This window comes from Ammospiza caudacuta, chromosome 18 (genome assembly GCF_027887145.1).
Source record: "Ammospiza caudacuta isolate bAmmCau1 chromosome 18, bAmmCau1.pri, whole genome shotgun sequence".
Lineage (NCBI taxonomy): Eukaryota > Metazoa > Chordata > Aves > Passeriformes > Passerellidae > Ammospiza > Ammospiza caudacuta.
Genome location: NC_080610.1, coordinates 11,205,160 through 11,230,953, shown reverse-complemented (window position 1 = coordinate 11,230,953; position 25,794 = coordinate 11,205,160). Strand labels below are relative to the sequence as shown.

Below are 25,794 nucleotides of genomic sequence, written 5' to 3'. Positions count from 1 at the left end.
CGTGGGTTCTCCAGTCAGGCACAAACAGGGTGGATTTTCCACTGAAGCAGCTTTCCAGGTGGGTTTGGCTGTTGGAATATTGCTCCCAGATGCAGCAGTGTCCATGTGGAGCCCAAACCCCCTGCTCCCACCTGGACCAGGAGCCTTTCCCATCTCATCCCAGGGCTGGGAGCAAGTGTGGGTGTGGGTGTGTGGTGTCCCCCAGACCATGTCCCAGCTCTGTGTCCCCTGCCAGCACAGCAGGTCCCTGAGCCCCTCAGGGCAGCTGGAACAGGGCTTGGAGCGACCCAGTTTATTTGTTGGTGACCCTGCCATGGCACAGGGGGTGGATGAGGTGATATTTGAGGTCATTTCCAGCTCAAACCACTCCAGAATTTGGTGATTCCATGATTCTCTCCTCTCTGCCCTGCCCAGCAGAGATGGGTTTGCTGCTGGGAGCAGGAGCTGGGTGGGCAGTGGGAGCAGAGCCTGGTCCTTCCTGGCCATGGCTCCTCAAGCTGGGGACCACTGCCAGCATCCTCACTCACCCAGTAATGAGGGGTTTCCATGGCAACCTTATTTGAGCATCTCGAGTGACACAGATGTAAATTTTAAAATGAAATATTCAGACCACAGTCCTGTGAGCATAAATAAACCCCTGCACATGGGCAATTTTTAACAGCATTTTAAAGCAGATCCACAACTCCCCAGGGCCACAGGAGTCTCTGTGGCATTGGGAAATTCATGGGAATAAGAAAGAAAAGCATCCTGACCTCCTTCTGCCCCAGGAATCCCAGCTGCATTCCCAGCCTGAGTGCAGAGCAGCAGCAATTCCACGAGCTGTTGGTCACACCTGTCCTGGGCACAAAGGGACAGCCCAGGAGGGACAGCCAGGTGTCCCCTGGGATGGGAGGAAAGCAGCTCCAAACTTTCTTGGCCTCTGGTGCACTGTCTTCCTGAACAAAACCTGGGCATCTTTTTCCTTCTATGAATTACTCCATGGAACAGTCCAGGTTTTCCCTTTGGAGTCTGGAGGCTCCCAGCATTTCCAGGCTGTCACCTGCACTGGGACAGGCACCTCTCCTTCATCTTCGTGCCAGAGCAGGGAGCAGCTCTCTTTTCTCCCACAACAAGGGGAACATTCAGAAGCAATCCATCCACAGCCCTCCTGTTAAAAACCAGAGCAGGCTCCTGGTGCTAAAGTGATTTCAGCATTTATTGTAAGAAAAAGAAAGGCCTAAAGCAAGGGTGCAAAGAAGGAGCGTTCCCTCGAGGATGCTGCAGCGCTGGAGCTTCTTGATTCACAGATTCAGTGGGTCAGAAGTCCCTTTTTATCCTGTTTTTTGTCCCTTTGGATTGGTTTCTTTTTGGATCCTTCATTTGCGTGAAGGTTTAAAGGTGCTTGATTGGCCCATGACAGTTCTGTCCAGGCTGGCTCGTGGTGCAATTTCCTCAGGTGTGTTATGGTGTGTTGAGTTCCCTGTTTCTTATAAATACCTGTTGGGGTGTTGATGGTGAGAGGAATAGCAGATTTGTCTTTCCAAACAAGCTGTGGGTCTGCTGGTAGATAAAACCAGCACTGGGAGATGAAAGAAACAATGGGAAGGGTTCCACTGATTGATGAATGGAAAAAGATATTTGCCTTTACAAATAAACTTGAGGTTTGCTGGCAAATGAAATTGGGCATTGAAAGATGAAAGAAACAATGGGGAAGAAAAACTCCTAAATTCCATAATAATTAAAAATTAAAAAGGAGGGTTATACATTAGAGGGAAATCTTTGGTATCAGGTGTTTTGGGAAGTCTGTACCTCTCAAGTACCTCGGTCAATGGGGAAAGAGAGAAGGGAAATGTGGCTGGGAAATTGGGATAAAAAATAGGCTGTGTCCTCCAAAAATTGGACAGATCCCAGGGGAATGCCCATGGCCTCTCCCTTTATTGGAATAAAGCCAAAAAGGGCTGCTCTTTTTTGTACATAAACCTCTGATGTTTGTGGATTAATTTTTGTAACAATGGGTCCACAGGATGAGGTGAGATGAGAATTTGGGTCCAAGTTCTCAGAAGGCTGATTTATTATTTTATTATATGATATTATATCTTTTTTATTTATTACATCATATTATATTATTGTTAAAACTATACTAAAGAAAGGGAAAATATACATCAGAAGCCTGGACAAAAATGACAATAAAAACCCGTGGCTGACCAGAGAGTCTTGACACAGGTGGAATGTGATTGGCCATTAATTGAAACCAATTCACATGCTGGGTAAATAATTCTCCAAACCACATTCCAAAGCAGCAAAACAGGGAGAAGCTGAGACTTCCCATCTTCCCAGGAGGAAAAAAAATCCTGGTGACGGATTATAAATAAATTAAAATACCATAGTGACAGCCACTCTTTTAAGCCCCCTTTTACAATATAACAACCCAACCAACAGCACATGCCTAACGATCTATCAGCTGTTTCCCAACAGTTTCTAACCTGTTTTTAACGCTCCCGTCCCCGTCTCGCCTTTGCTGGGAGAGCGGCTCCGGCCCCGGCTGCGCTCCCGGAGCTCCCACGGGCATGACACCCACATCGCATTGCTACGCTTGTATTTGCTTAGAGGGGGAGCTGGCAGGATGCTCTTGAGGAAAATGTGTAGGTTTATTTTTTTCCTTTTCTGTTGGAAAAAGTCGATGTGCTGGAGCTGTAACTGCAGGAAAAGCTGGGATTCGCTGCTTGGAGGGAGAGGCTGCATCCGCCTGCGGGGACGTTTGGGGAATGAAAGATTGTTTCAATTAAGGGTTTTCTGCTCTTCAAGATTCAAGGGCAAAAGCATTTAAAATCTGAAAGCAAACCAATCACAGCCGAATGTTTTGATGGAGACAGCCTGCTTTGTCTCAGTAGTCCCTTCCCACCCAAACCCTCTGTTTTCCTCCCTCAGGGTGAAATGTGTGTTGTACACACTGGAAGTCAACATGAGAAGAGGTGTGAGGGCAGAAGATGCCCAGGGTGCCCCTTCTCAGCCCCCAGCCCCCCAGTGATGAAAGATTACACCAGTGTGACCGTGTTCACAGGGGTCTTAGGATGAGGGAAGAGATGAGGATCTTGACTCCATGTTTCACAAGGCTTGATTTATTATTTTATGATATAGATTATATTAAAACTGTACTAAAAGAATAGAAGAAAGGATTTCATCAGGATAGCTAAGAATAGAAAAAGAAAAAATGATAAAGGCTTGTGGCTTGGACTGAGAGTCTGAGCCAGCTGACTGTGATTGGTCATTAACTAGAAACAACCACATGAGACCAATCACAGATGCACCTGTTGCATTCCACAGCAGCAGATAACCATTGTTTACATTTTGTTCCTGAGGCCTCCCAGATTCTCAGGAGGAAAAAATCCTAAAGAAAGGATTTTTCATAAAAGATGTGACACACCAAGACCCGGCCTTGACCTCCCTGATTTATCCAAGATCTGGATGAACTCATTGTGATCCCATTGCTCCACAGAGGTGCATGGCAGCTCCTGCCAACCCTCCTGCATCAACCATGTGGTAATGGGGAATTCCAGGGGCCTAGCCTGCATGCAGATGGTGCTGGGCAGTGCGGGATAAATCCCAGCTCCCCACAAGGCCTTGGATATGATGCCAGCAGCATCTCTGGGCAGGATTACCCCAGCCCATCACCCCTGAATGCACCTGAGCCCGTCACACAGGCAGAGCTGAACACCACCACTAATAGTGCCTGGATCAGCTTTATTCATTTCTGCTACAATCAGATCCTAAACCCTTCTGGACAGTGATTCCTGAGCCAGAGCAATCCTGCTGCCCTCCCTGGAGCGAGCGCTCAGGGCGATACCATCGGCATTAGTAACGGGAGCTGCGATAGAGCTACTCCTGCTTCGGCTCTTTCGGGAGCACAGCAGCGAGACGAGGCCTTTGTGATAATTCCAGCAGCCTTTTATCAGGCATTTGCAGCTCTCTAATTCCTCTAAACCCCTCTGGCTGAGGTATCTTGGCAATCAGATTCTCCTGGTGCCACCGGAGCCGCAGCCGCGTGTTGGCCACGGGACGTGGGCCCGGCTGTGGGTACTGGGGACACTCTCGCATGGGGATGAAGCTTTGGAGCTGGGGACAGGATTTTGGGGCTGGGGAGGAGATTTTGGGGCTGGGGAGGAGGATTTTGGGGCTGGATAGGAGGATTTTGGTGCCTCTGTGCTGTTGCTGCTGGGGTGGATGTGTGTTGGTACCCTGCCAACACCCAGTGCGGTGTCTGTGTGAGAGGAGATGCTCCAGGAGCTGCTGCCCTGCCACCCCTCCTGTCCTGCTGTTGGGTCTCTCCTGCTGCTTGCCACAAGTTAAAGCATTAATTCCTTGATCACCTGGTGCCCTGGAGAGCCTGGTGCCACCAGCCCAGCTCTGGGATGGGTCTGTGCCCCTCTGGCAGCTCCCACACACAGCCCAGGCTCGGCACCGGCGCTTCCTCCTCAGCTAAGTATAAACTGTGGGGGCTGATGGAGACATCCTCCCTCCCCGGAGCCCAGCTTCCTGCAGGGTTTGCACACACCCAGGCACGGCCCAGAATAGGCCTGGAGACCAGCTGTCCTTCTCTGATAAGGTCACTGTGTGCTCCAAACTGTCCTGGCCCTGCCTGGCCCATCCTGCAGGAGCAGCTGCTGTGCCCACGGGCAGGGCACAGAGCCCCCTGTGCCACCCTCGAGGGCAGCGAGGGCTGCAGGGTCACCACCGAGGTTTCCATGTGTGAAAAACACAAATCACTTGGTTTTTGTTAAATTTTAAATGTTTACTAATAATACAATATTACTAACAATAAATGCTATAATATTATAATACTATTATAATTATAATATTATAATTATTAATATATATAATTGATATTATTGTAATTATATTTTAGTAGTAGTAACATTATTTATTTTTATTTTACTATAATATTTATTATAACATTATAATATAATATAATATAATATAATATAATATAATATAATATAATATAAATAATATTACTACTACTAAAATAATAATAAAAAAAAAATAAAAAGTTTACTACTAATGAAATTGTTATAAAAATAGCAATATCATTAGAGTAATAATAATTTGGATAGTTTGGATAGCACAATATGAGACAATAAAAAACAAAGAGTTATGGACGGTCCAGGTACCTTTTTCTGGGCAAAATAAGGCTGAAAAAGGACCCATGTTAACAGAGGATTAACCCTTAAAAACAATAGCCTGTTGCATATTTATACATCTTATACATGATGCATAAATTCCATTCAAACACAGGATTCTGTCTGGTCAGTGTCAACTTCTTCCTCTTAATCCTAATAACTCTTCATGGCCCAGCAAGGCAGGAAGAAGTTAGTTTCTTCTGATAAGAGAGCAATAAATTCTTTCTCTCTGAAAGATTTAGGTGTCCTGTGGCTGCTATCTCAGTGCAAGTCCTTTCTTTAAAAAAAGTATCTTACACAGCATAGTTTTTATTTTAACATTATGTTATAACCTAAAACTATATTTAACATGTTGCTTGAGAAAATTAATACAGCATAACTTTCTAACGTAACACATAGAATATTCTTTTTAATGTTTGCAAAAAGCCAATCATAAAATACATTTTTTTCACACATGGGTTTGGAGAAGGCTTTCCAGTGCCAAACTGCCCTTGGAGAGCTCCTGATCAGATACATGACAAACCCCTTGTGCATCTCAATAGTGTTTATTTCCTATTTCCAGATTAGATCAAGGTCAAACGTGACCATTTCTCTTCCAGCAGCTCTGGGTTGATCACTTGTGCAGAGCAGGATGGATTTTGGCAGCTGAGGAGGGTCCTGTGTGGCCACGATCACCCCATGGGCCTTGGAGGTGGTGGAATGGCTGTTGGAATCCACAACAGTGGAAAGGATCTCACCAAATCCCACCCTGGCCCTGCAAACACGGAAACCCACTGCAGTCCTTCCTTAAGGATGGGAATATTCAGTTCTGCTTCCCAAAAGGGCTCCAGGCTCCAGGGCTGTGGGGGCTGTGGGGCAGCACCGAGCTCCATGGGGAGGGAGGTTTGGGGATGGTGATCAATCAGGAGCTGAAATCCACAATCAATTCTCTTTCTGATAATGTGGAATAAGCCCTTATTGATCCCCGATGCCCTGTGCCTGCCCCTCCCCTGCTCCAGCCCTCTCCCCGTCCCTGGAATGCGTTTGCCCTTTACGAAGTGCGGCGTGTTTAGTGGCTCATTAAGGAGTCGCTTTACAGAGTGTTTTATTTCATGCTTTGTTAAGGACAGAATCGAGTAAATGCATCCTGGCAAAGGATCTAATAAGGAATTAGTCAGCTTTCCAAAAGCATAAAATATGGTTTAAAGGCACAATCCATTAAGAATTAGGGTTCACATGACAAATAACCCGGGGATGCAGGGTTGGTGTTTTTTGGGAATGTGTTGGCTTTAAGGACTCGGGATCCTTGACTGTCCTACTGTGAGCTGGTGCCCCAGAATGTCCCAGAATGTCCCACCTTGTCCTACCAGCCAGCGAGCCCCCTCCCTGTGCTTTCTCCCCTGTCTCAGAGCTTCATCCTCTTCCATCATGGACAAAACCTTTTGCTGCAGAGCCCTAAAATTGTCACCCGGGCCATAGGAGAGCAACCACCCACTGCTCCTCCTGGCCTTGGGGTGGGAGAGGAAGAGAAGAACCCTGGACAGCCCTGCAAAACTTCTCAGGGAAGGAGAGCTGCCAGTGGCATGGCCTTGGGGACATTCCACCCCATCAGCTCATGGCAGGGTGCCCATGGAGGCCCCAGGGTGGGATGGAGAGAGAAGCAGAGACACCAAGAAACAACCAGAAGGTGTGGAAGCTCCTGGTGTGAAAGCTTCTGGTCCCCCAGAAGTGTGGGGACACTGAGGCACCCAGCCTTCCTGGGGGATGATTATTCAGAGCTGGCACAAGGTGATGGTTGCAGATGATGTGTGTGAAATGCCTCTTAATGCGCTCAGGGAATGGGTGATGGATTTGCTGAACCACTTGCTAATTAAAGAATTAATGCTTTAACTTGCGGCAAACTGCAGGAGAGGCCAGGAAGCCCTTGGGGAGGTCTGGGACAGGTTTGCTGGTGGCTGCAGCAGGGTGAAATGGCTTGTCCCAGAGACAAAGGACCTGCCCAGGCACCAGCAGAGCATCCAAGGACTCTCCTGGACCAATGAGCAGTGTAGGGACTGCCAGAGTTTTGGCAGCTCCATCCTTCAGGCTAATTCAGCTTTTGCCTTTTCCTGTTGAGTTCCTTATCTTTGGTTCTTGTCAGAAACTGCTTCTGTTTTCCAGGAGATGGAGCAAAGTCAGTTTTCAGTGCTGCTCAGTCCCTTTGCACAGGCTGCTTGTGCCCTCCCTCGTTCCCCCTGGGCAGTGGCACCCACAGTGTCCCTGTGTTTCAGGATTCACGCTCAAAAGCTCCATTTTTTCCCCTCCTTTTCATTCCAGTCCTACCTTAATTAGCAGAATTTGAAACAGAAAACATCAAGTTAAATGCAACCCAAGAGTTGTGCTTTTGTTTAAAGTTACTGCTGAGGTGAGCCCAGGTTTATCTGGAGTCTGCTTGGAAAGGAAACCCTGACTGCTGCTCCAGGCTCCATCCCATGGAGAGCTGGTGCTGTGGTGGCCACACGTCCTGGCTGCCACCACAGGCGTGCCACAGCAGCTGGAGCTGCTTTAGGGCTCAGTTGTTGCCTGGCCAGCAATGGGGCTGGGGGTTTGCAGACCCCCTGTGCCCACAGAGGGACAGACACCCTTCATTCCATGGGCTCCAAACCCTCCCAGGGGACATGAGGGGGCTGGAATTATGGTCTTTAAGTAGCGTGCATTAAGTGCTTTCCCTGGCAACTGCTGTTTCCATGGAAAGCGTTGACTCTCGGGCGCTCCGAGCTCTTTGCGGCGTCTCACAGAGCTCACGGTGAATTCCAGCCCATGGATCCAGCCCGGTCACCCCACAGCAGGGGATAAATCTGTATTTGTGCAATTACCCCCTGGCCAGAGCTGTGCTGGGTGGCTTTGGTCATTGGCTATTTCCTGCCCATCCCTGTTCCCATAAATGTTGGGTTGGGTTTGCCCAACACGGCGGTGCCTGGAGGTGGGTGTGTTGTGCTGTGGGGGCCGCTCGTTCCTTCTTTGGGAAGTGGTGGGTGTTCCTGCAGCATCCCAGGGGGCTGATTTCACACCAGCAGCACACAAAATATCTAATTTCATGCCCAGCTTTGCCCAAGTCCCACTTCTCCCTGTTTCTTGCAGACAGCGGATCGGGGGCAGCGCTGGTGCCGGCCAGTCCGGACCCTCTGGCTGTGGATGAACCCCTGGAGAAGATGGGCGGTGGAGCTGCAGAGCTGGGGCACAGCACTGGTTTGACTGGTGGAGCTGAGGATTTTGGGCATGCTGTGGGTCCAGATCCTGGAGCTGGAGAGCAGGGGCAGGGCACTGCCCTCAACCTCCTGCCAGCCCCAGAGGAGACCACACCACTCCTGCCTACGGCCACCGCTGCCCCCAGACCTGATGCCAAACAAACTTCCCCTGTTAAGAAAAAGCCACCAGCTCTGAAGCAAGTGAACACGGGAAGGAAGCACCCAAGGCTCAAGCCCACCCCGGCAGGGCCCCCTGGGACTGCCTCCCCAGCCAGCCCATGGAGCTCCAGGCTGCCCACGGCCGCCCCAGGGCTGCGGGTGCCAGCAGAGGACACGGAGCAGAGCCCCCCCGAGCTGCCGTGGGCGGAGCAGGCCACCACCAGCCACCCCACACTGCAGATCTCCCCTTCCAGCCTGCCCCCAGCCCTCCCTAACAGCACAGAGGATGCTGAAGGGGCTCCCACCGTGGCTCCAGCTGGTGTTATCCCCACCAAGGGTGTGGAGAGGGATGTGCACGCCTCTGTGCCAGAGGAGAGCCAGGAAACCACCACGTCCACCATTGTCACCACCACTGTCACCACCACAGAGCCCACCCCAGGTGAGCTGAACATGGGCATAGGGCTGTGGCACTGGTGGGGAGCACAGCACAACTGTGTTCAGGCAACCCTTCCCAAAATCAGGCTACTGCTCAAGTTTGGGGGGTGCCTAAAATCTTCTGCTCTTCATTCACTTTGTGATTGGAGGGATGAAACACTTGTCCTTGCTGGGAGACCTGGGAGAAGGCTTCAGGAAGAGTTTAGACCTCATTCTAGTTCCTAAAGGGACTTCAAGAGGGCTGGAGAGGGAATTTAGACAAGGCATAGAGTGTCAGGAAAGGGGGAATGGCTTCCCACTGCCAGACGGAAGGGTTAGATGGGATTTTGGGGAGAAATTCTTCCCTGTAAGGGTGGGGAGGCCCTGGCAGAGAGCCAGAGAAGCTGTGGCTGCCCCTGGATCCCTGGAAGCGTTCAAGGCCAGGTTGGATGGAGCTTGGAGCAATCTGGTTCAGTGAAAGGTGTCCCAGCCCATGGCAGGGGTTGCGCTTTAATGTCCCTTCCAACCCAAACCACTCGGTGACTCTGTAACTCCATGGGATCACTGATGGGGCCGGGATTGCTGGGTTTTGGGGTGTGGGAGTGAAATGCCCTCGGTGTGACCCTGTTTGTGTCCCCTCAGTGCTCTGCAGCATGAGCTTCCACGACCCTGAGGGCTACATTGACTCCACGGATTATCCCCCCCTGCCCCTGCACGGGTACCTGCAGTGCACCTACAACGTCACGGTCTACACCGGCTACGGTGTCGAGCTCCAGGTGAGCCCTGCCCTGGGTGTACCCTGCCTTGGGTGTCCTCTGCCCTGGGTGTCCCCTGCCTTGGCTGTCCCCACAGCCAGACCCACTGGGTATTGTATTTGTTGCCCCCAGATGAAGGAAGGAAGGATAAATCTGACTCCACGTTCTCAGAAGGCAAATTTATTATTTTATGATGCTATTAATTAGTAATAATTAATATTATTAATTATTAATTAATATTAAGTAAAGATGTTATAATAATTCATATTAATTAATGATATTAATATATGCATTATATTTAAAATATCAAACTATACTATACTATACTAAAGAATCCCGAAAGGATATTTACACAATGCTAAAAAGGTAATAATGAAAGCTCCTGACTCTCTCCAGAGTCTCGACACAGCTTGGCCCCAGTTGGCCAATAAGTTAAAATAATTCACATCAGAAACCCAATGAAACAATCACCTGCTGGATAAATGTTACAGACATATTTTATGGAAAATCCTTTTGTTAGGATCTTTTCTCCTGAGAAGCTGAGAAACTTCAGCTTCCCCATGTTTTGCTGCTTTGGAATGTGATTTGGAGAATTGTTTACCCAGCTTGTGAAATTGTTTTTACTTGATGACCAATGATAATCACCTTTGTTGAGGCTGTGAGCAGTCACAAGATTTTATTATCATTCCATTCCTTTCTATTCCTTTCAAGGCTTCTGATAAAATCCTTTCTTCTATTCTTTTAGTATAGTTTTAATATATAATTTTCTTTTAATATAATATATATCATAAAATAATATGAAACATGGAGTCAAGATTTTTGTCTCTTCCCTCATCCTAGGACCCCTGCAAACACCACTACAGATAAACAATCTCCAACCAAATTCCAAAGCAGCAAACACAGGAGAAGCAAAAGAGATAATAACTGTTTTCCTTTTCCTCTGAGGCTTCTCAGCTTCTCAAGAGAAAAATCCTGGGCAAAGGGATTTTTCCAGAGAACGTGAATACCACAACTGGTCACTGCAGCAAATGATGCCAAGCCTTGGGCACCTCTGCCCTGGGCATATTCACCTGATAAAATATCCCTTTCTGGGGAAAAAATAGATCTTTTTTCTGAGGCTTTGTAATAAATGAACTCAATGAGGGAGCTGGAACATCCTGAATGTCAGTGATGATCAAACTCTGTAAATGTCACGCAATTAATTTAACCAAGAGGCGCTGGCAGCAGGTTGTTAAGAGGCACTGGGTGGGATGGGGGCACCAGCTCCCTGCCCTCTGCACCCCCCATTGTCAGGGAGGGGTTTGGGTGGCTCTGAAGGTGCAGGATGCCCAGGAGGGCAGCCCAGGTTCCTTCTCTGGCTGGGGCAGGTGCCCAGTAAATGCCCACCCATCAGAGCAGGGGGTCTCACTAAGCTGATGTGAATATTGCACCGTCAGCTCCCCCAAAACGAGCATCCCTCAGCCTGGTGAGGCTGCAAGCAGGGCTGGGGACTCTGCCCACTCCAAACCCTGTCCAGGTGAAACCAGCCCAGGGTCTCCATGCTGTTCGCAATCTTTTCTTCTCGTGATTTCCCCATATCACCATTTGCATCTAATTTAAATCCCCGCACTTTGTGTAATTAAAAGTGTGCATTAAAAGGAGCAGGAGCTCCAGTGGGGTTGTCCCTGCTCTCCCCATGGTGGGCACAGGCAGGGGCTGGCCCCAAGGCCACCGTGGCTGCCAGACCTGGTGGGAATGTTGCCCTGGGAGCAGCAGTGGTGCAGGCTGAGCATTGGGAGTCTGAGCAGCTCAGCCACTTCTCCACGGCAGTGGAAAAGTAACTGGACACAGCAACTGTCTCCTCAGAACCACAGGGTGCTAAAGAGAGGCTGCTCTGCTGTAAATTTGCCTCTGTCCATAATCCATCAGGTGACACCACTCCTGACCTCGCTCTGTTGCGAGCTGAGGTTTTAATGGAGCATAAAATTGGCCTCTCCACCCACCCCCCCCAAGCTTTGCATTTTGCTTTGCCGAGGCTGTGGAGCGTTGCAGACAAATTAAATCACAACAGCAGGTCGGGGCTGGTGGAGCATGGCCTCATCTGCAGCTGGCAGTGCCCTGTGCTGCAGGAGGTGAATTCCAAAGGGAAGGCACTGGATAACCCGGGGTGTGGGGTGTGGGGTCCCATCAGAGGGGTTTGGATTGGATTCCCAGCTCCTGTAGCTGCGTCTTACCCTGGGGGTCTCATTAAAGGCTCTGCAGGAGCAGAGAGAATCCCCTGGGACAGGAATGGGACAGCCTGGTGGTGGCAGAAATGCCTGTGGCACTCCAAAACTGCTCCTGCAGGTACTGGGAGCAGTGCAGGAGGACACGGGGACACTTCTTTTGGAGCCAGACCCTCACTCACTGCAGGGAGGACACAAAGCCTGGATGTCAGGCACGGTCTGGGAAAGGCTGGGAGCTGCCCTGGGCTGTGTGAGAGCTCAGGGTCCCTGCTCAGCTCACTGCCCCTCTCTACACCCCTCTCAGCATTCCAGGGAGAGCTGTGTCCCTGCCTGTGCCACGGCAGCCCTGGGAGCTGGGAGCAGCCAGCTCTCCTTGGTGAAATTATATTTATTTTTAAAATTCTTGAATCTTCTTGGCAGGAGATAGAATTTCCCTGAAGAGGTTTTTTTTCCCAGTGGGTGAGCCAGGCTGGCAGCCTGACTGGAGGATCCCTGCTGCCTTCCCAAGGCTCTGGAGGAGCTGCTGTGGGTGCAGGCAGCGACTGAAGTCAGAGCCCGTGCTCCCAGCCCCTGGCAGGAGCTCGCACATATGGTCCCTCTCGCAGGGCTGACGCTCCCTGGCACGGGGCCATGGCAGAGTCTGCACTCCCTGCTCACTCCAGGCTCCTCTGGGAATGCCAGCCTGGTGCTGGCACAGGGAATGGCACTTGTGACACCCTGCTCCCCTGGTTCCGCTGAGGTGGAACTGAGTGTGTGTGTGTGTGACACCCAGCACTGATCCCCAGCTTCCTCCCTTCTGCAGGGCTCTGCCTGCTCCAGCTGCTCCCCCAAATCCCCTTCCCAATTTCCCACAGTGATTTGGCTCTGTGTCACCAGCTCTGGAAGGACCCAGCTGGGGAACAGGTTTGGCTTCAAGCAGAACAAAATCTGTTAGAAACACCTTGGAAAAATCTTTGCAGGGATCCAGACCCAGCTGGAGACGCAGAGCTCTGTCTCAGTGGGAGCTGGGGAAATTGCTGGCATCATATGGAGCCCGCTTGGATCCCTGGACTCCAAATAATTCACCCAAATAACACTTAATCAATGCCATTTATTAATAATCAGATCTGAGCCATCCCACCAGCCACAGTGTGTGCTGGCCATGCTGGTGGGGGGCACGTTTTGGGGACAATATCTAAAAAAGAAGAAATGACCCAGGGCAGGCTGGGGGTCAGAGTTGCACATGGCCTGTGCTCCAGAAAATGCTTTTCCCTTCCAGGACCCAGATGGAAAAATAAGGCAAGATCAGCTCCTTTTGGATTGAAACATGAGCTGGGGTGAACCCAGGCATGCTCTGAACTGGGCTGGGGTGAACCCAGGCATGCTCTGAACCAGACTGGAGATGTTAATCCAGTTTTGCAGCCAGGAACGAGTTTTTCCAGGGATTTCCTTCAGGAGCAGGCTCAGGATGCTGAGGCTGGGGGTGGCTCCATGCAGTGCCCTTGGAGCAGGGCACATCCCAGCCCCGTGTGCCAGGGGGAGGTGGGCACGGCAGTGACAGCAGCCACAAATCCCTGCAGTCACAACATCGTCGGGAGCGCTCCCAATCACGGCTGGGCTGGTGCTAAATATAGAGCCCGGGGCCTCACACACTCAGGGAAACAAATGGTCTGATGAGCATCTTTCTGCTGAAATATGAGCCCATTTATTAAGCTAAATGGACGTGAAATGTAAATGTGAGGTTACTGCTCAGCTATTTCCAAATAATAATTAAAGCCTTTTGGAACTGCTCATTAGATGCACTTGCTGTGTGGCTCCCCGAGCACTCCTCAGTGGGGTGAGGGATTCTGGGGAGGTTTCCTGGTGCATGGGGTGGGTGGTGAGCACCAAAGCCTGAGGAATGCCCTGGTTTTGTGGCAGCACTGTGCTGGTGTGATGATCTGGGTGTGTGTGATGGGCTGGGATGTGACCCTGGGGTCCCCACTCTGTTCCCGCAGGTGAAGAGCGTGAACCTGTCAGATGGGGAGGTGCTGTCCATCCGTGGCGTGGACGGCGATGCCCTGGTGGTCTTGGCCAACCAGACCCTTCTGGTGGAGGGCCAGGTGATCCGCAGCCCCACCAACACCATCTCCGTCTACTTCCGCACCTTCCAGGACGACGTGGTGGGAACCTTCCAGCTCCACTACCAGGGTGGGTAATGGAGGGGGTTTGGGGTCAGTCCCGCTTGGCTGCAGGGTCAAATCAGCGGGCTGTGCCCCCACAGACCAGCCACAATCCTGTTTCACCCTCTGCCCGTGGGTGTTGTGCTCTGGGCAGAGGGTTCAATGTGCCCTGATGTCCCCAACCCCAGTGCTGGCTGCGCCCCTCACACTCATCTTGCCCCGTTTCTGTCCCCATGCAGCAGCTCCTCCTTCACACACTCACACTGCCAGTCTATTTTTTACCTCGAAGAGCTTTGAAAAATAAATGAGTTCCAGCAAATTATTTTTAAAATAGAAACTGGGTCTGGGCAGGAGCAGTAACAGGTGGGGAAGCGGCGGCACTGGGGGGTTGGTGGTGCTCTGTCGCTGCTCTGTGTGACACGTGGGCACATCCAGCACGTCCCCACAGGGTGGCTGGGAGCAGCTGGGCCCTGAGCTCCCAATGTGTGCCTGTTCCAGTGTTTATGCTGAGCTGCAACTTCCCACGGAGGCCTGACTTTGGGGATGTGACGGTGATGGATCTGCACTCGGGTGGCATCGCTCACTTCCACTGCCACCTGGGCTATGAGCTGCAGGGCCCCCGCATGCTGACCTGCATCAACGCTTCCCGGCCACACTGGAGCAGCCCCGAGCCCATCTGCTCAGGTACTGCACATCCCAGCCCCGTGCTGGGAAACTGGGCCCCACTGAGGGAAACATGAGCCCCTGTCTTTGCCTCATGAGATGAATGCGGTCCTGGGATGTACCAGTGGTATTTTTGCCTGATGTCCAGGAGAAATGATGAGGAGGACTCCATCTTATCAGAAGGCTAATTGATTACTTTATTATCCTATATTGTATTACATTGCATCTAAACTGAATCTGCCAAGCACTCAACTGCACTCCCCTGCACAGCATCTCGTGACTGTCAGCTCACAGTCCCAACACACACACCTGGATCCAATTGGTCAGTGAATCAAAACACTCACATCAGAATCCAATTATCAATTCCCTTCAGGTGAATAATCTTCCACAATGCTTTCCACTTGTGAACAACATAGGAGCAGCAAATGAGATAAGAATTGTTTTTCCTTTCTCTGCGGTTCAGAGAATGTGAAAGCCAGGAATGTTCTTGGGAAGAATTGTGCCTTGTTTTTCCCTGTGAAGAGAAATGTGGCGACAGGGAGGGGGTGAGGGCAGTGCCTCAGGTGGTCAGGCAGCAACAGCAGAATCTGTCCCCTTGTTGCGCAGCAAGTGAAGGGAAATTAAGATTTTGTATCTGTGTGTGAGTATAAATATGTACAGACAGAGCAAAGCAGAGCCCAGGCAAGAGGTTTGTGCCCTGGGAGCACAAATGCCACGTGCCATGCTGTGTTGCAGCTCCCTGTGGAGGGACAGTGCACAATGCCACCATCGGCCGCGTGCTGTCCCCCAGCTACAGCGGGAACCAGTCTGGCAGCATGTACTGCGTCTGGGCCATCGGGGCCCCCCCGGGACAGAAGCTGCACCTGCACTTTGAGAAGCTCCTGCTGACTGAGAAGGACAGGTGAGGCTCCAGGAGCTGTTTCTTCACATCCCTGGGACTGCAGAGAGATCCCAGGGGGCTTCTTCTGCATGGGGTGAGGAGCAGGGCCTATTGCTGGGCACTAAATATAGAAAAAATTGAATTATTTGGCTTGGGAAAGCCCTCTGAGATCACTGGGTTCAATTGTCTCCCAGCACTGCTAAGGCCACCACTAAACCGTGTCTCCACATTAACACAGCTGTTAAACCCCTCCAGGGATGGGAACTCCACCACTGCCCCTGGCTGCCTGTTTCAATGCTTATCAGCCCTTTTGGGAAGGAAATTTTCCCTGATATCCTTGAATCCAGTCTAAACCTTCTCTGACACAAGCCATTTCCTCTCATCCTATTCCCTGGGAGCACAGCCCGACCCCTTCAGGCTGTCCCCTTCTGTCAGGGAGCTGTGCAGAGCCACAAGGTCCCCCTGAGCCTCCTTTTGTCCACGCAGAGCCCCTTTCCAGCTGCTCCTGATGGTCCAGCCCCATCCCCAGCTCAATTCCCATCCCTGAACGCACTCCAGCCTCTCCATGGTCAGGTTCTCATGCGGACAGCCTCTTTCGGAGAGAAAACCCCAAAATACACCAAAACCTGGGAGCCCCCAGTTTATTCCAGCTGCTCCAGCTTCCCCCTCTCGTGCCCGGGTGGGACTGAAGGGCACTGTGCTTGTGTCCCACGGCCCTTGTCCCCGCAGGATGGTGGTGTACAGCGGGGACACCAACCGCTCGGCCGTGCTCTACGACTCGCTGCGCGCCGACAGCGTCCCCTTCGAGGGTGTCATCAGTGACGGCTCCTCCATCCGGATCGACTTCCTCGCCGAGGAGCCTGCGGCCGCCACCGCCTTCAACATCCGCTTCGAAGGTGCTGTGTCCCCGTGCTGGGCCCCAGGCTGGTGCCTGGCTCAGCCAGAATGGGGCAAATCCGGTGTTTTGGTGTCTCCCTGACTCCAGCTGTGGGTTGTGGTGGTGTTCACAGGGGTTTTAGGATGAGGGAAGAGATGAGAATGTTGACCCCATGTTTCAGAAGGCTGATTTATTATAATAAATATATATATATTTATTTTTATATATTTACATATATATTTTACATATATTATTTATAATATATGATATATAATGTATACTATATAATATATATTTATTATATATAATAAATACAAATATATATAAATATATATTTCTATTATATATTTATTATAAATATATTATATATAACATGTATAGTAAATTATCTATTATATGTTATAATATATAATATATATAATATATATATAATATATTATATATATTATATATATATTATATTATATATTACAATAAATATTATAAATTAGAAGGCTGCTTTATTATTTTATTATATATAATATATTATAACTATACTAAAAGAATAGAAGAAAGGATTTCATCAGAAGGCTAACTAAGAATAGAAAAGGAATGATAACAAAGGCTTGTGACTGACCGAGACAGTCTGGACAGCTGGGCTGTGATTGGCCATTAATTAGAAACAACCACATGAGAGCAATCACAGATCCACCTGTTCCATTCCACAGCAGCAGATAATCAATGTTTACATTTTGTTCCTGAGGCCTGTGTGGCTCAGAATGGGTAAATTGTTAGTCCTAATTGCCTGTAGAACATTCCCTAGAAGAGGCCATTCATGCAGGCGGGGATGCAGGGCTCAGGTTCTCATGGGGACACCAGCAGGGCCTGGGGAAGCTCAGTGAGAAGGGAGCAGCTCCGTGTCCCTACAGCTAACAGGGATCTCTTCCAGCCTTTGAGCGGGGCCACTGCTACGAGCCCTACATCCAGAACGGGAACTTCACCACCTCTGACCCCACCTACAACTTGGGCACCACCGTGGAGTTCACCTGCGACCCCGGGCACTCCCTGGAGCAGGGCCCTGCTGTCATCGAGTGCATCAACATGCGGGACCCCTACTGGAACGACACGGAGCCGCTGTGCCGAGGTCAGCCCTGCCCCTGGGCACTGACTCCCCTGGGTCCCCGCTGAGCCCTGACACCCCTTTGTCCCCACAGCCACGTGTGGAGGGGAGCTGACGGCTGTGGCCGGGGTGATCCTGTCCCCCAACTGGCCCGAGCCCTACACGGAGGGGGAGGATTGCATCTGGAGGATCCATGTGGGCGAGGAGAAGAGGCTCTTCCTGGACATCCAGCTGTGAGTAGCTCAGGGGCTCGGTGTCTGGCTCTGCCCCAAATGTGCTCCTCTCATTTTGCTGCAGTGTCCTGCTCTGCTCACCTCCACCATGGAATCACAGAATCCCAGAACAGTTTGGGTGGGAGGGACCTTAGAGCTGATCTCCCATGGGCAGGGACACCTCCCACTATCCCAAGTTCCTCCAAGCCCCTTCTGACCCGGCCTTGGACACTTCCAGTGATGGGACTGTTAGTGTTCAGAAACACATAATCACAAAAATGATTATGTCGGTGCTTTGTATTAAGAGCTCTGGGAATCAGGGGTATTTTCCACCCAAATCTGACTCCAACTATACATTCAAGATGAATATGATTTTATATTCTATCATTACATAACTTTCATGTTAATTATTAAACTTATATTGTTCTATTGTATACATAGATTTCAGCCAAGCATAGCCCCCCTTAAATTTCCAACATAGTTTCTCATGATTCTCCTTATGATTATATAATAATTATATTTAATTACTAAACAATCATCGCATCTAACAATTATATCATTTATCATACTGCTTACGCAGGTGCAGCGATCTGGGAAAACACAAAGCCTAACATTTTCAGAGTCTATCTTTAACATTTTCCAGGGCTCCACTATCAGGGCAGCCACAGCATATCCAGGCAATCTGTGCTAGGGCCTCACCACCCTCACAGGGATATGCCCTGTTCTCCCCCTCAGAGCTTCCACAATCCCCTTTGATACACTTGGCACCCTGGGCAGGACTGAGTGGTGCTCCCTGAGTTCAAAGCACCATTAAACAACCCACAGCAGCAGTGAATTGCTGCTCCAACAGCTTTGGAATTCTCCACAGGGAGCACTGCCACAGCAGCACGTGGCCATGTGCTTCTGGAGTGACACCCAGCACGTCAGGAGCTGGGTCATGCAGGGTTAGGAGAGCCTGGAGGCATCCATGGGATGGAAACAGCTCAATCTTTGGGCTGAATGTGAAATACAGGCACCAAGGGAGCAGAGCCACTCAGCAAGCCAGGCTGAACATGCTGGGGTCAGAGGGGAACGGGATCCAATGCCAGGCTGAGAGTTCTTGGCATGGTAATGCTGCTGCTGCAGCAGGAGCCTCCTTTGATGCTATTTTGGGTTTTCAAGAGGAGGATGTGTTTCAAGTAGAGGCTTAGAGTCATAAAGATTTTAAAGCTCCCCATAAAATCCCAAGTGGGAGCTCCCAGCACACCTCTCCCAGCTCTGTGGGTGCTGGGGCTGAGCAGAACTGCAGGCCAAGTGATTTGAAGTCATCAGGCATAAATGTCACCGAGAAAATCGTGTTTGACAGAAAGCAGAGATTTACTACAAATGTCAGCTTGCCATGGGGATTAGCTGGGCTCCCTCCAAGAACATTCCTAATAAAATGTTCGGGGATCAGCTCAGGCATCTCCTGTGTGGCTGGGAGCATCCACAGGGAAGGGGAGGAGGTTTGTCCTTGTCCCAGTCCCTCCCGTGTCACTGCTCCCAGCCCTGGGGAGCTTTGCTGGGGTGTGGACAGGACAGGACAGCGAGCAGGGAAGGGGTATCACTGCCCACCCTTGGGTTCAATGCGATTGTTCAACCACTCTGCCAGCCCTGGGCACCCCTCCCGACACCAGAGCTGTGTCGCCTGGCGTGTGCATCCATCCCCTGCATTGTCCTTGGAGCGGGGGGAAAGCAGCGAGCCCCCCCCCCCCATCCCCTTCTGCTCCAGAGCAGCCGCATTCCCGGGGTGGATGGAGGCTGCAGCCATCCCTGCCCGGTGTCCCCGGCTGTCCCCGCCATCCGCGGGCCGCCACTGCGCTCTGGTGGCCGCGGGGACAAGCGCGGCTCTTGTGGAGTGGCGCTTGCAGGTGCGGGGTCCCGGGAGCCGGAGGGACGGAGGTGACCCGGAGGGAGGTGACCGGGCTGTCCCTTGAGCCCCCCACTGCTGTGTCCTGTCTGGGGCTCCCGGCACACGCTGCTCTCTAACTCGCGGGTTGCTGTTGATGATTGCTGCCCTGACATGTGCAGGATGTCTCTGCTTCGGCCCATGTGACTGAAGAACGAGTCTGGACTCTTCACTTTTCGGTCTTGAGGTTGTTTATTCATTCTTATCTATAAAATTTTCTTTCTGTCCAGCCAAGATCTGCTCACCAGGGCAGCCACAGGCACTCTGTGTTGTCCTTTTATACTACAAACTATGTACAACATATTTACACTTAATTCCCAATACCTATCACGCATGTTAGACAGTGCACTTCTACTCTAAACCAATTCCAAAGTGCCAACATCACTGCAGAAAATGGAGAACAAGAAGAAGAAAGAAAGGCCAGACATGCCCAGATTCCTCCATCTTGTCCCCATAACCCCCATAGCAAAAATCCTAAAATCTACATATTCACCCTGTGACAATTTTATTATTACACTATTCAAACCTGTGTGACTTTCAGGTCCTCATACAAAGCTGGTAACTTGCTCCAGGGGTCAAAATCAAATCTGCAGGTGTTTTGGGCTGCATGCCAGGGTCTCCAAGCCCCCCGGCGGGGTCCTTGGCAACTCTGGACACCCAGAGGGATGCACTGAGTTCTGACATCTAACCAAACTCTCCTCTCAGCCTGAACATCACCAACAGCGACATCCTCACCATCTACGACGGGGATGAGCTCTCCTCCCGCATCCTGGGGCAGTACGTGGGCAGCAGTGGCCCCCAGAAGCTCTACTCCTCCAGCCCCGACCTCACCATCCAGTTCCACTCGGACCCTGCTGGGCTCATCTTTGGGAAGGGGCAAGGATTCATCATGAACTACATAGGTATGGGGAGCAGGGTGCTGTTGTGAGGATGTGACACACAGCCAGCCCAGCATGTCCAGGTGCAGGGGCTGGAAGCAGGGAGAGTCACTGTGGCACCAGCACCCCCTTCTTATCCCACCCTGGACCTTCTGCAGGACCCCCAGCCCTCTGTGCCAGTCACTTCTGGGGTGTCCCTGTATGTATCCCCTCCTCCAGGCTGGCAACAAGGCAGGTTTGGTCCCTGTTAGCCCTGGGGGGAAGAAATTGCTGGAAACAGGGATGAAGGATTCCCACAGACACCCTGTCAGGCGGGGGTGGTCACTGAAGCCAGACCCTGGGTGGGCTCCTGAGGTGGATGTCCCCATCTCTGTGCTCCAGAGCAGCTCCTGGAGACATCTGTTCCATTGTCCTTCGGGGCAGCTGTGCCTGCCAGGCTGGGCCTGTGGGTGCCCACGCCATGGACAAGGGCTATGAGGGGCATTCCATCCCCATGGCTGCCTCTCCCCCACCCTGCTCCCCGTGCCAGACTCCTCCAGGCACGTTTTCCTTGCACTGCTGACAGCCCTGGCTACGACAAAGAGAGTGAGCTGCAATGCAGAGCACCCAGAGGCTGCAGGGCCCTCCTCGGTGCTCTGCAACACACGGGGCTGGGGAGGGGAGGGCACAACCCCTCACTGGGAAAACCAGCCTGGGGGAGGCAGGGAACAAATCCTCCCATGAGCAAACCAGCTGTGCAGTGACTGTGGTGCTGGCCTCTCTCCTGCACCCACAGCTGGAGCTGAGCCTGGTGCTCCCAAGTTATCCTGATCCCATTTTCACCAGCCCAGCCCTCTCTCTGCCTGTAGGGTCAGGGCTGGGGAGGCTGCAAAGAGCCCCTGTCCCCCACAGCTGCCCTTCCCTGTGCCCAGGGGATGCTGCCTGCAGTCCAGCTGTGCCATTTGTGGGGCTGTGGGGAGGGACAGGATCTTGGGAAGAGCTGTGTGTCCAGCTGGGGTGGCTCTGGGGAGGGCTGTGCCAGGGGTCCTGCTCAGCCAGAATCCCTCTTGGCTGCAGAGGTGTCCCGCAATGACTCCTGCTCTGACCTGCCCGAGATCCAGAACGGCTGGAAGACCACATCACACACAGAGCTGGTGAGAGGGGCCAAGATCACCTACCAGTGTGACCCGGGCTATGACATCGTGGGCAGTGACACCCTCACCTGCCAGTGGGACCTCAGCTGGAGCAGCGACCCCCCCTTCTGTGAAAAGAGTAAGTGCCCACAGGAAGGGGCTGCTGTCCCTGTCCCGCAACCTGTGACAGTGCTGGTCCCACTCTGAGGGGCTCCCAGCTGCAAGGGGTTCCTGCTCCAAGGGGCTCCAAGCTCCGAGGTGTCCCCAGCTCTGAGGGGCCCCCAGCTCCAAGATGCCCCCAGCTCTGAGAGGTCCCCACTCCAAGGTGCTCCCCTCAGCCCTGCTCTCTCCCCAGTCATGTACTGCACGGACCCAGGGGAGGTGGAGCACTCCACCCGCCTCATCTCGGACCCGGTGCTGCTGGTGGGCACCACCATCCAGTACACCTGCAACCCTGGCTTCGTGCTGGAGGGCAGCTCCCTGCTCACCTGCTACAGCCGTGAGACCGGCACTCCCATCTGGACCTCACGGCTCCCGCACTGTGTCTGTAAGTCTGGGTGCTCTCTCCTGCTCCCCCTCAGCCCAGCTTCTCTCTGAGGATTTGGGTAGCACTTTCCTGCAGCCAGGGGATGGTGCAGATCCTTTCCTCTGGAAGCAGAGGGAAGTGAGAGCTTGTGTGCTTCCTCACTGCCCCCAGGCTCCTCCTGTCCCTCGGACTCACCCTGGATGTGTTTCATTCCCTTTCAGCTGAGGAGTCGCTGGCCTGTGATAACCCAGGGCTGCCAGAAAATGGGTACCAAATTCTGTACAAGCGCCTCTACCTGCCAGGAGAGTCCCTGACCTTCATGTGCTACGAGGGCTTTGAGCTGATGGGGGAGGTGACCATCAAATGCATCCTGGGCCAGCCATCCCACTGGAGCGGCCCCCTGCCCATCTGCAAAGGTAACAGGGAAGGGGAGGGGGACAAGGGGACAGCCAACACCTCTGTCCCCAGCCCGGGACCATGGTCTGGCTGCAGACTCAGCTGGGAGCAGAACTCAGATGAGCTGGATCTTCTCTGGGTCTGGGCTCTGCTCAGTCCTGGCCACATCTTGCATCACTGGGAGTTCCCAGCATGGTTTGGGACCAAACGGGGCGGGAGATGCCAGGTTTGGGTTTCCCAGCAGGCAACAGCTGCCAGCACCCAGCCAAACCCAGCTACAGACCAGTAACTCTCCAACTCTCTTCCAGTGAACCAAGACAGCTTTGAACACGCTCTGGAAGGTGAGTGATGAGGGTTTCCTGGAGGCACAGCATCCTGGTGGAACCTGGGAGGAGGGGGAGAGGCAGAGAGGGAATCACTCGGTGCCTGCAAATGCCACCACAATAGATCTTGTCCTTTCAGTAGCAGAAGCTGCTGCAGAGACGTCGCTTGAGGGGGGAAACATGGCCCTGGCCATCTTCATCCCGGTGCTGATCATCTCCCTGCTGCTGGGAGGAGCGTACATCTATCTCACCAGGTGGGGCTGCAGGGGCTGGCACACAACAGGACCAGCATCGCCCTCCCAGCCACACTCCCTGGGGCGCTGGGAGGAGCTGGGATGGAGGGATGCGGTTCTGGAATCCCCAGTGACCCCGCCTCTCCCCGCAGGTGTCGGTACTACTCCAGCCTCCGCCTGCCCCTCATGTACTCCCACCCCTACAGCCAGATCACGGTAGAAACGGAGTTTGACAACCCGATTTATGAGACAGGGGTGAGTCCTGCCCTGCCTGTCCTCCCTGGGGATATTCCTGAGGGGCTTGGGTGACTGGGCAGCCATGGATGAGTCCAGCCAGGCTCTGTGGGAACAATGAGATGGGAGGCACAGGGGGCTGTGGGGTCCTGGCTGCCAGGGCATCACTGGGAACAAAACAACACCCAGGATCTCTCTTGCTGCCTGGGAATGGGGAGACGATCCTGAAATGCAGCTGCTGCCCTCAACTGGCTTTTCCTTGCTTGCAGGAAACACGAGAATACGAGGTTTCGATATAAGGACAGTGGTAAGAGAGTCTCCAGCAGCGAACTTAATGTGCTCTCATAGAACTTCCTCAGTAACTAATCCAGAGACCACTTGGAGTTTGGTTGGACCCCCGGACCTGCTGTTGTATTTCCTTTTGCCTCTCTATTGAAGATTTTACTGTTTTCTTCACTGTATTTATTCTATTTAAACTGCGATAGGTGTGCTGCCCAGCCCTGGGCACAGGCAGCAGCTGGAGCCGGGGCAGAGCAGGGTCCTGGTGAGGCCAGGGGGGCACCACGGGGGCACTGCTGTGTCCCCTTCCATGGCAGAATGTCCCCCTCCATGGCGGAGCGTCCCTCGGCACTGCCCACACACACGCAGGGGGATTTTTTGCGGTTCTGATGTTGTTAAAAATTAAAGATGTCTCCATTGCAAGAGCCTGCGGTTGATTGCTGGGAGCTGAGGTAGCACAGGGTCCCCCCAAGGGTCCCACCTGCAGCTCCTGAGGGGCTCAGGCGGCACTGGCCCAGGGACTGTCCTCGCTGCAGGGCTCAGGGACAGCCTGGCACACACGAGGTACGTGCTGCTTTCTTTTCCCACTTCGCTTTGGATGTGGAGAGGCAGCCAGCCAGGATCTGGGGTGATGCTCTGTGGAGAAGCACCAACCTGTGGAGAGTGCCACCCTGCCACTGGGAGCAATGGAAGTCACCCTGGAAGCCACCTTGGAGTGAGCAGAGCTCCCAGCTTGTGTTCCTCTGCTCTGTGCCCGTTGTTCCTCTCCAGCAGCACTTCCCATCACCCTGCCAGGATCACCCCGACCCAGCCAAGGGTGGCTCTGTGCCCCTGGCAGCATCTCAGGGTAAGCAGGATGGGCTGGGCTCCCTGGCTCCTGCTGCAGGAGGGGCCCTGGTGGGCTGTGCTGTGCAGGGGATGAAGGTGGAGCTGTTGGGAAGGAGAGGCAGCTGGGATGTGTGGAGGCTTCAGCACAGGAGTGCTGTGGGGAGCAGAACAGACAGAAATCGCCCTCAGCCCCACCCTCACCATCACTCCCTTACTGCATCACCCCTGCCAGAGCCACACAGCAGTGGGGACACAGACCCCAAAGGGCCACCACTGTCCCTGCTGTGTCCCAGCCAGCCCCTGGGAGGGCAGTGAAGCCACCACCACGTCCTTGGCTGCTGGTGTCCTTCTTTTGTCCTTGTAGAACAATGGCGAGCGCAGGAGGCCGGGGGAGCTCGGGGTGGTTTGGTTGGTGCAGCTCTGCAGTGTACAGCTGGGCTTTAGGGGTTTTCCTTTCAAAACAACGAATGTGTGTTTGTAATTTGTAACGGTTAAAAAGGAAAAAAAAAAAAAAAAAAAAAGAGGAAAAAAAAAATTGTGCCAAAAAAATGTACGAAGCATTTCATTTCCCTTCATACATGTCTGTTTTTATAAGAACAATGTGAAAATTGCTGGGATTAAATATTTTTGAACATGATAAAGTAGTTCCGTGGGAAACTCTAGCATTCAGTATAACCTTGATAACAATTGTTCTGTATTTTTAAATGTCTGAAATCAGTTTGCAGATGCTCTGGCTGCAGGCAGGGCAGGGTGAGGGCTGGGTACACTGCATGCCCTGCTGTGGGATGGTGGCCCAAAGCCACTGGCTTGGCTCTGAGTGCCAGGTCCTGCCCTGGTGCAGCCCCACAGTGCCCCCTGCTCCCTTGGGATGGAGGTATCTGAGCCCTGCTGGGACATGAGGTGACCTGGCACGGCCCTGGGGACATCTACCCTCTCTGGGTCACTCCACAGCATTGCCCTTGTCATGCCAGGCCAGCCCAGTGATGTCTCACAGAGTGGGTGGGGGACTGGGTGCTGCGCTGAGGCACTGGGAGTCCACTGGAGACCCTTGGCTCTGTCACAGAGGACATGCAGAAAGTCTTGGGGAGCCCTGGTAGCCCAACCCCATTGGGCAGGGGGTCTGTGGGGACTCATTCTGCCTGTGCCGTGCTCACCCCTTGGCCGCCCAACAACCTGTGGCTATCACCTGGCAGCTGCCCCACCTGCCCCTGGTGTGCACAGGGCTGCATCCCACACAGAGCAGGCAGGCACAGCTTGGGAGAATCCCGGGGCTGGGTGGGAAAAGTCCCCCC

The 25,794-nt window shown here is 52.4% G+C and overlaps 1 protein-coding gene across 2 annotated transcripts in view; it reads left to right on the top strand.

Moving 5' to 3' along the window:
- Positions 1 to 25,037, top strand: part of SEZ6L (seizure related 6 homolog like) — a 41,909-nt gene extending 16,872 nt beyond the window's left edge. The window contains exons 2-17 of one of the 2 annotated variants that reach the window (XM_058816587.1): positions 8,256 to 8,960; positions 9,578 to 9,711; positions 13,871 to 14,063; positions 14,534 to 14,719; positions 15,434 to 15,599; positions 16,308 to 16,474; positions 17,384 to 17,578; positions 17,649 to 17,787; positions 20,399 to 20,595; positions 21,628 to 21,822; positions 22,039 to 22,230; positions 22,431 to 22,625; positions 22,914 to 22,946; positions 23,071 to 23,182; positions 23,314 to 23,416; positions 23,665 to 25,037. In XM_058816587.1, coding sequence (XP_058672570.1) covers positions 8,256 to 8,960; positions 9,578 to 9,711; positions 13,871 to 14,063; positions 14,534 to 14,719; positions 15,434 to 15,599; positions 16,308 to 16,474; positions 17,384 to 17,578; positions 17,649 to 17,787; positions 20,399 to 20,595; positions 21,628 to 21,822; positions 22,039 to 22,230; positions 22,431 to 22,625; positions 22,914 to 22,946; positions 23,071 to 23,182; positions 23,314 to 23,416; positions 23,665 to 23,694 — 2,942 coding nt within the window. In that variant the 3' untranslated portion in view covers positions 23,695 to 25,037. Of the gene's footprint in view, positions 1 to 8,255; positions 8,961 to 9,577; positions 9,712 to 13,870; positions 14,064 to 14,533; positions 14,720 to 15,433; positions 15,600 to 16,307; positions 16,475 to 17,383; positions 17,579 to 17,648; positions 17,788 to 20,398; positions 20,596 to 21,627; positions 21,823 to 22,038; positions 22,231 to 22,430; positions 22,626 to 22,913; positions 22,947 to 23,067; positions 23,183 to 23,313; positions 23,417 to 23,664 lie in introns of both variants that reach the window. The other variant, XM_058816586.1, reaches the window with a different exon arrangement.
- Positions 25,038 to 25,794: the final 757 nt, after the last annotated feature.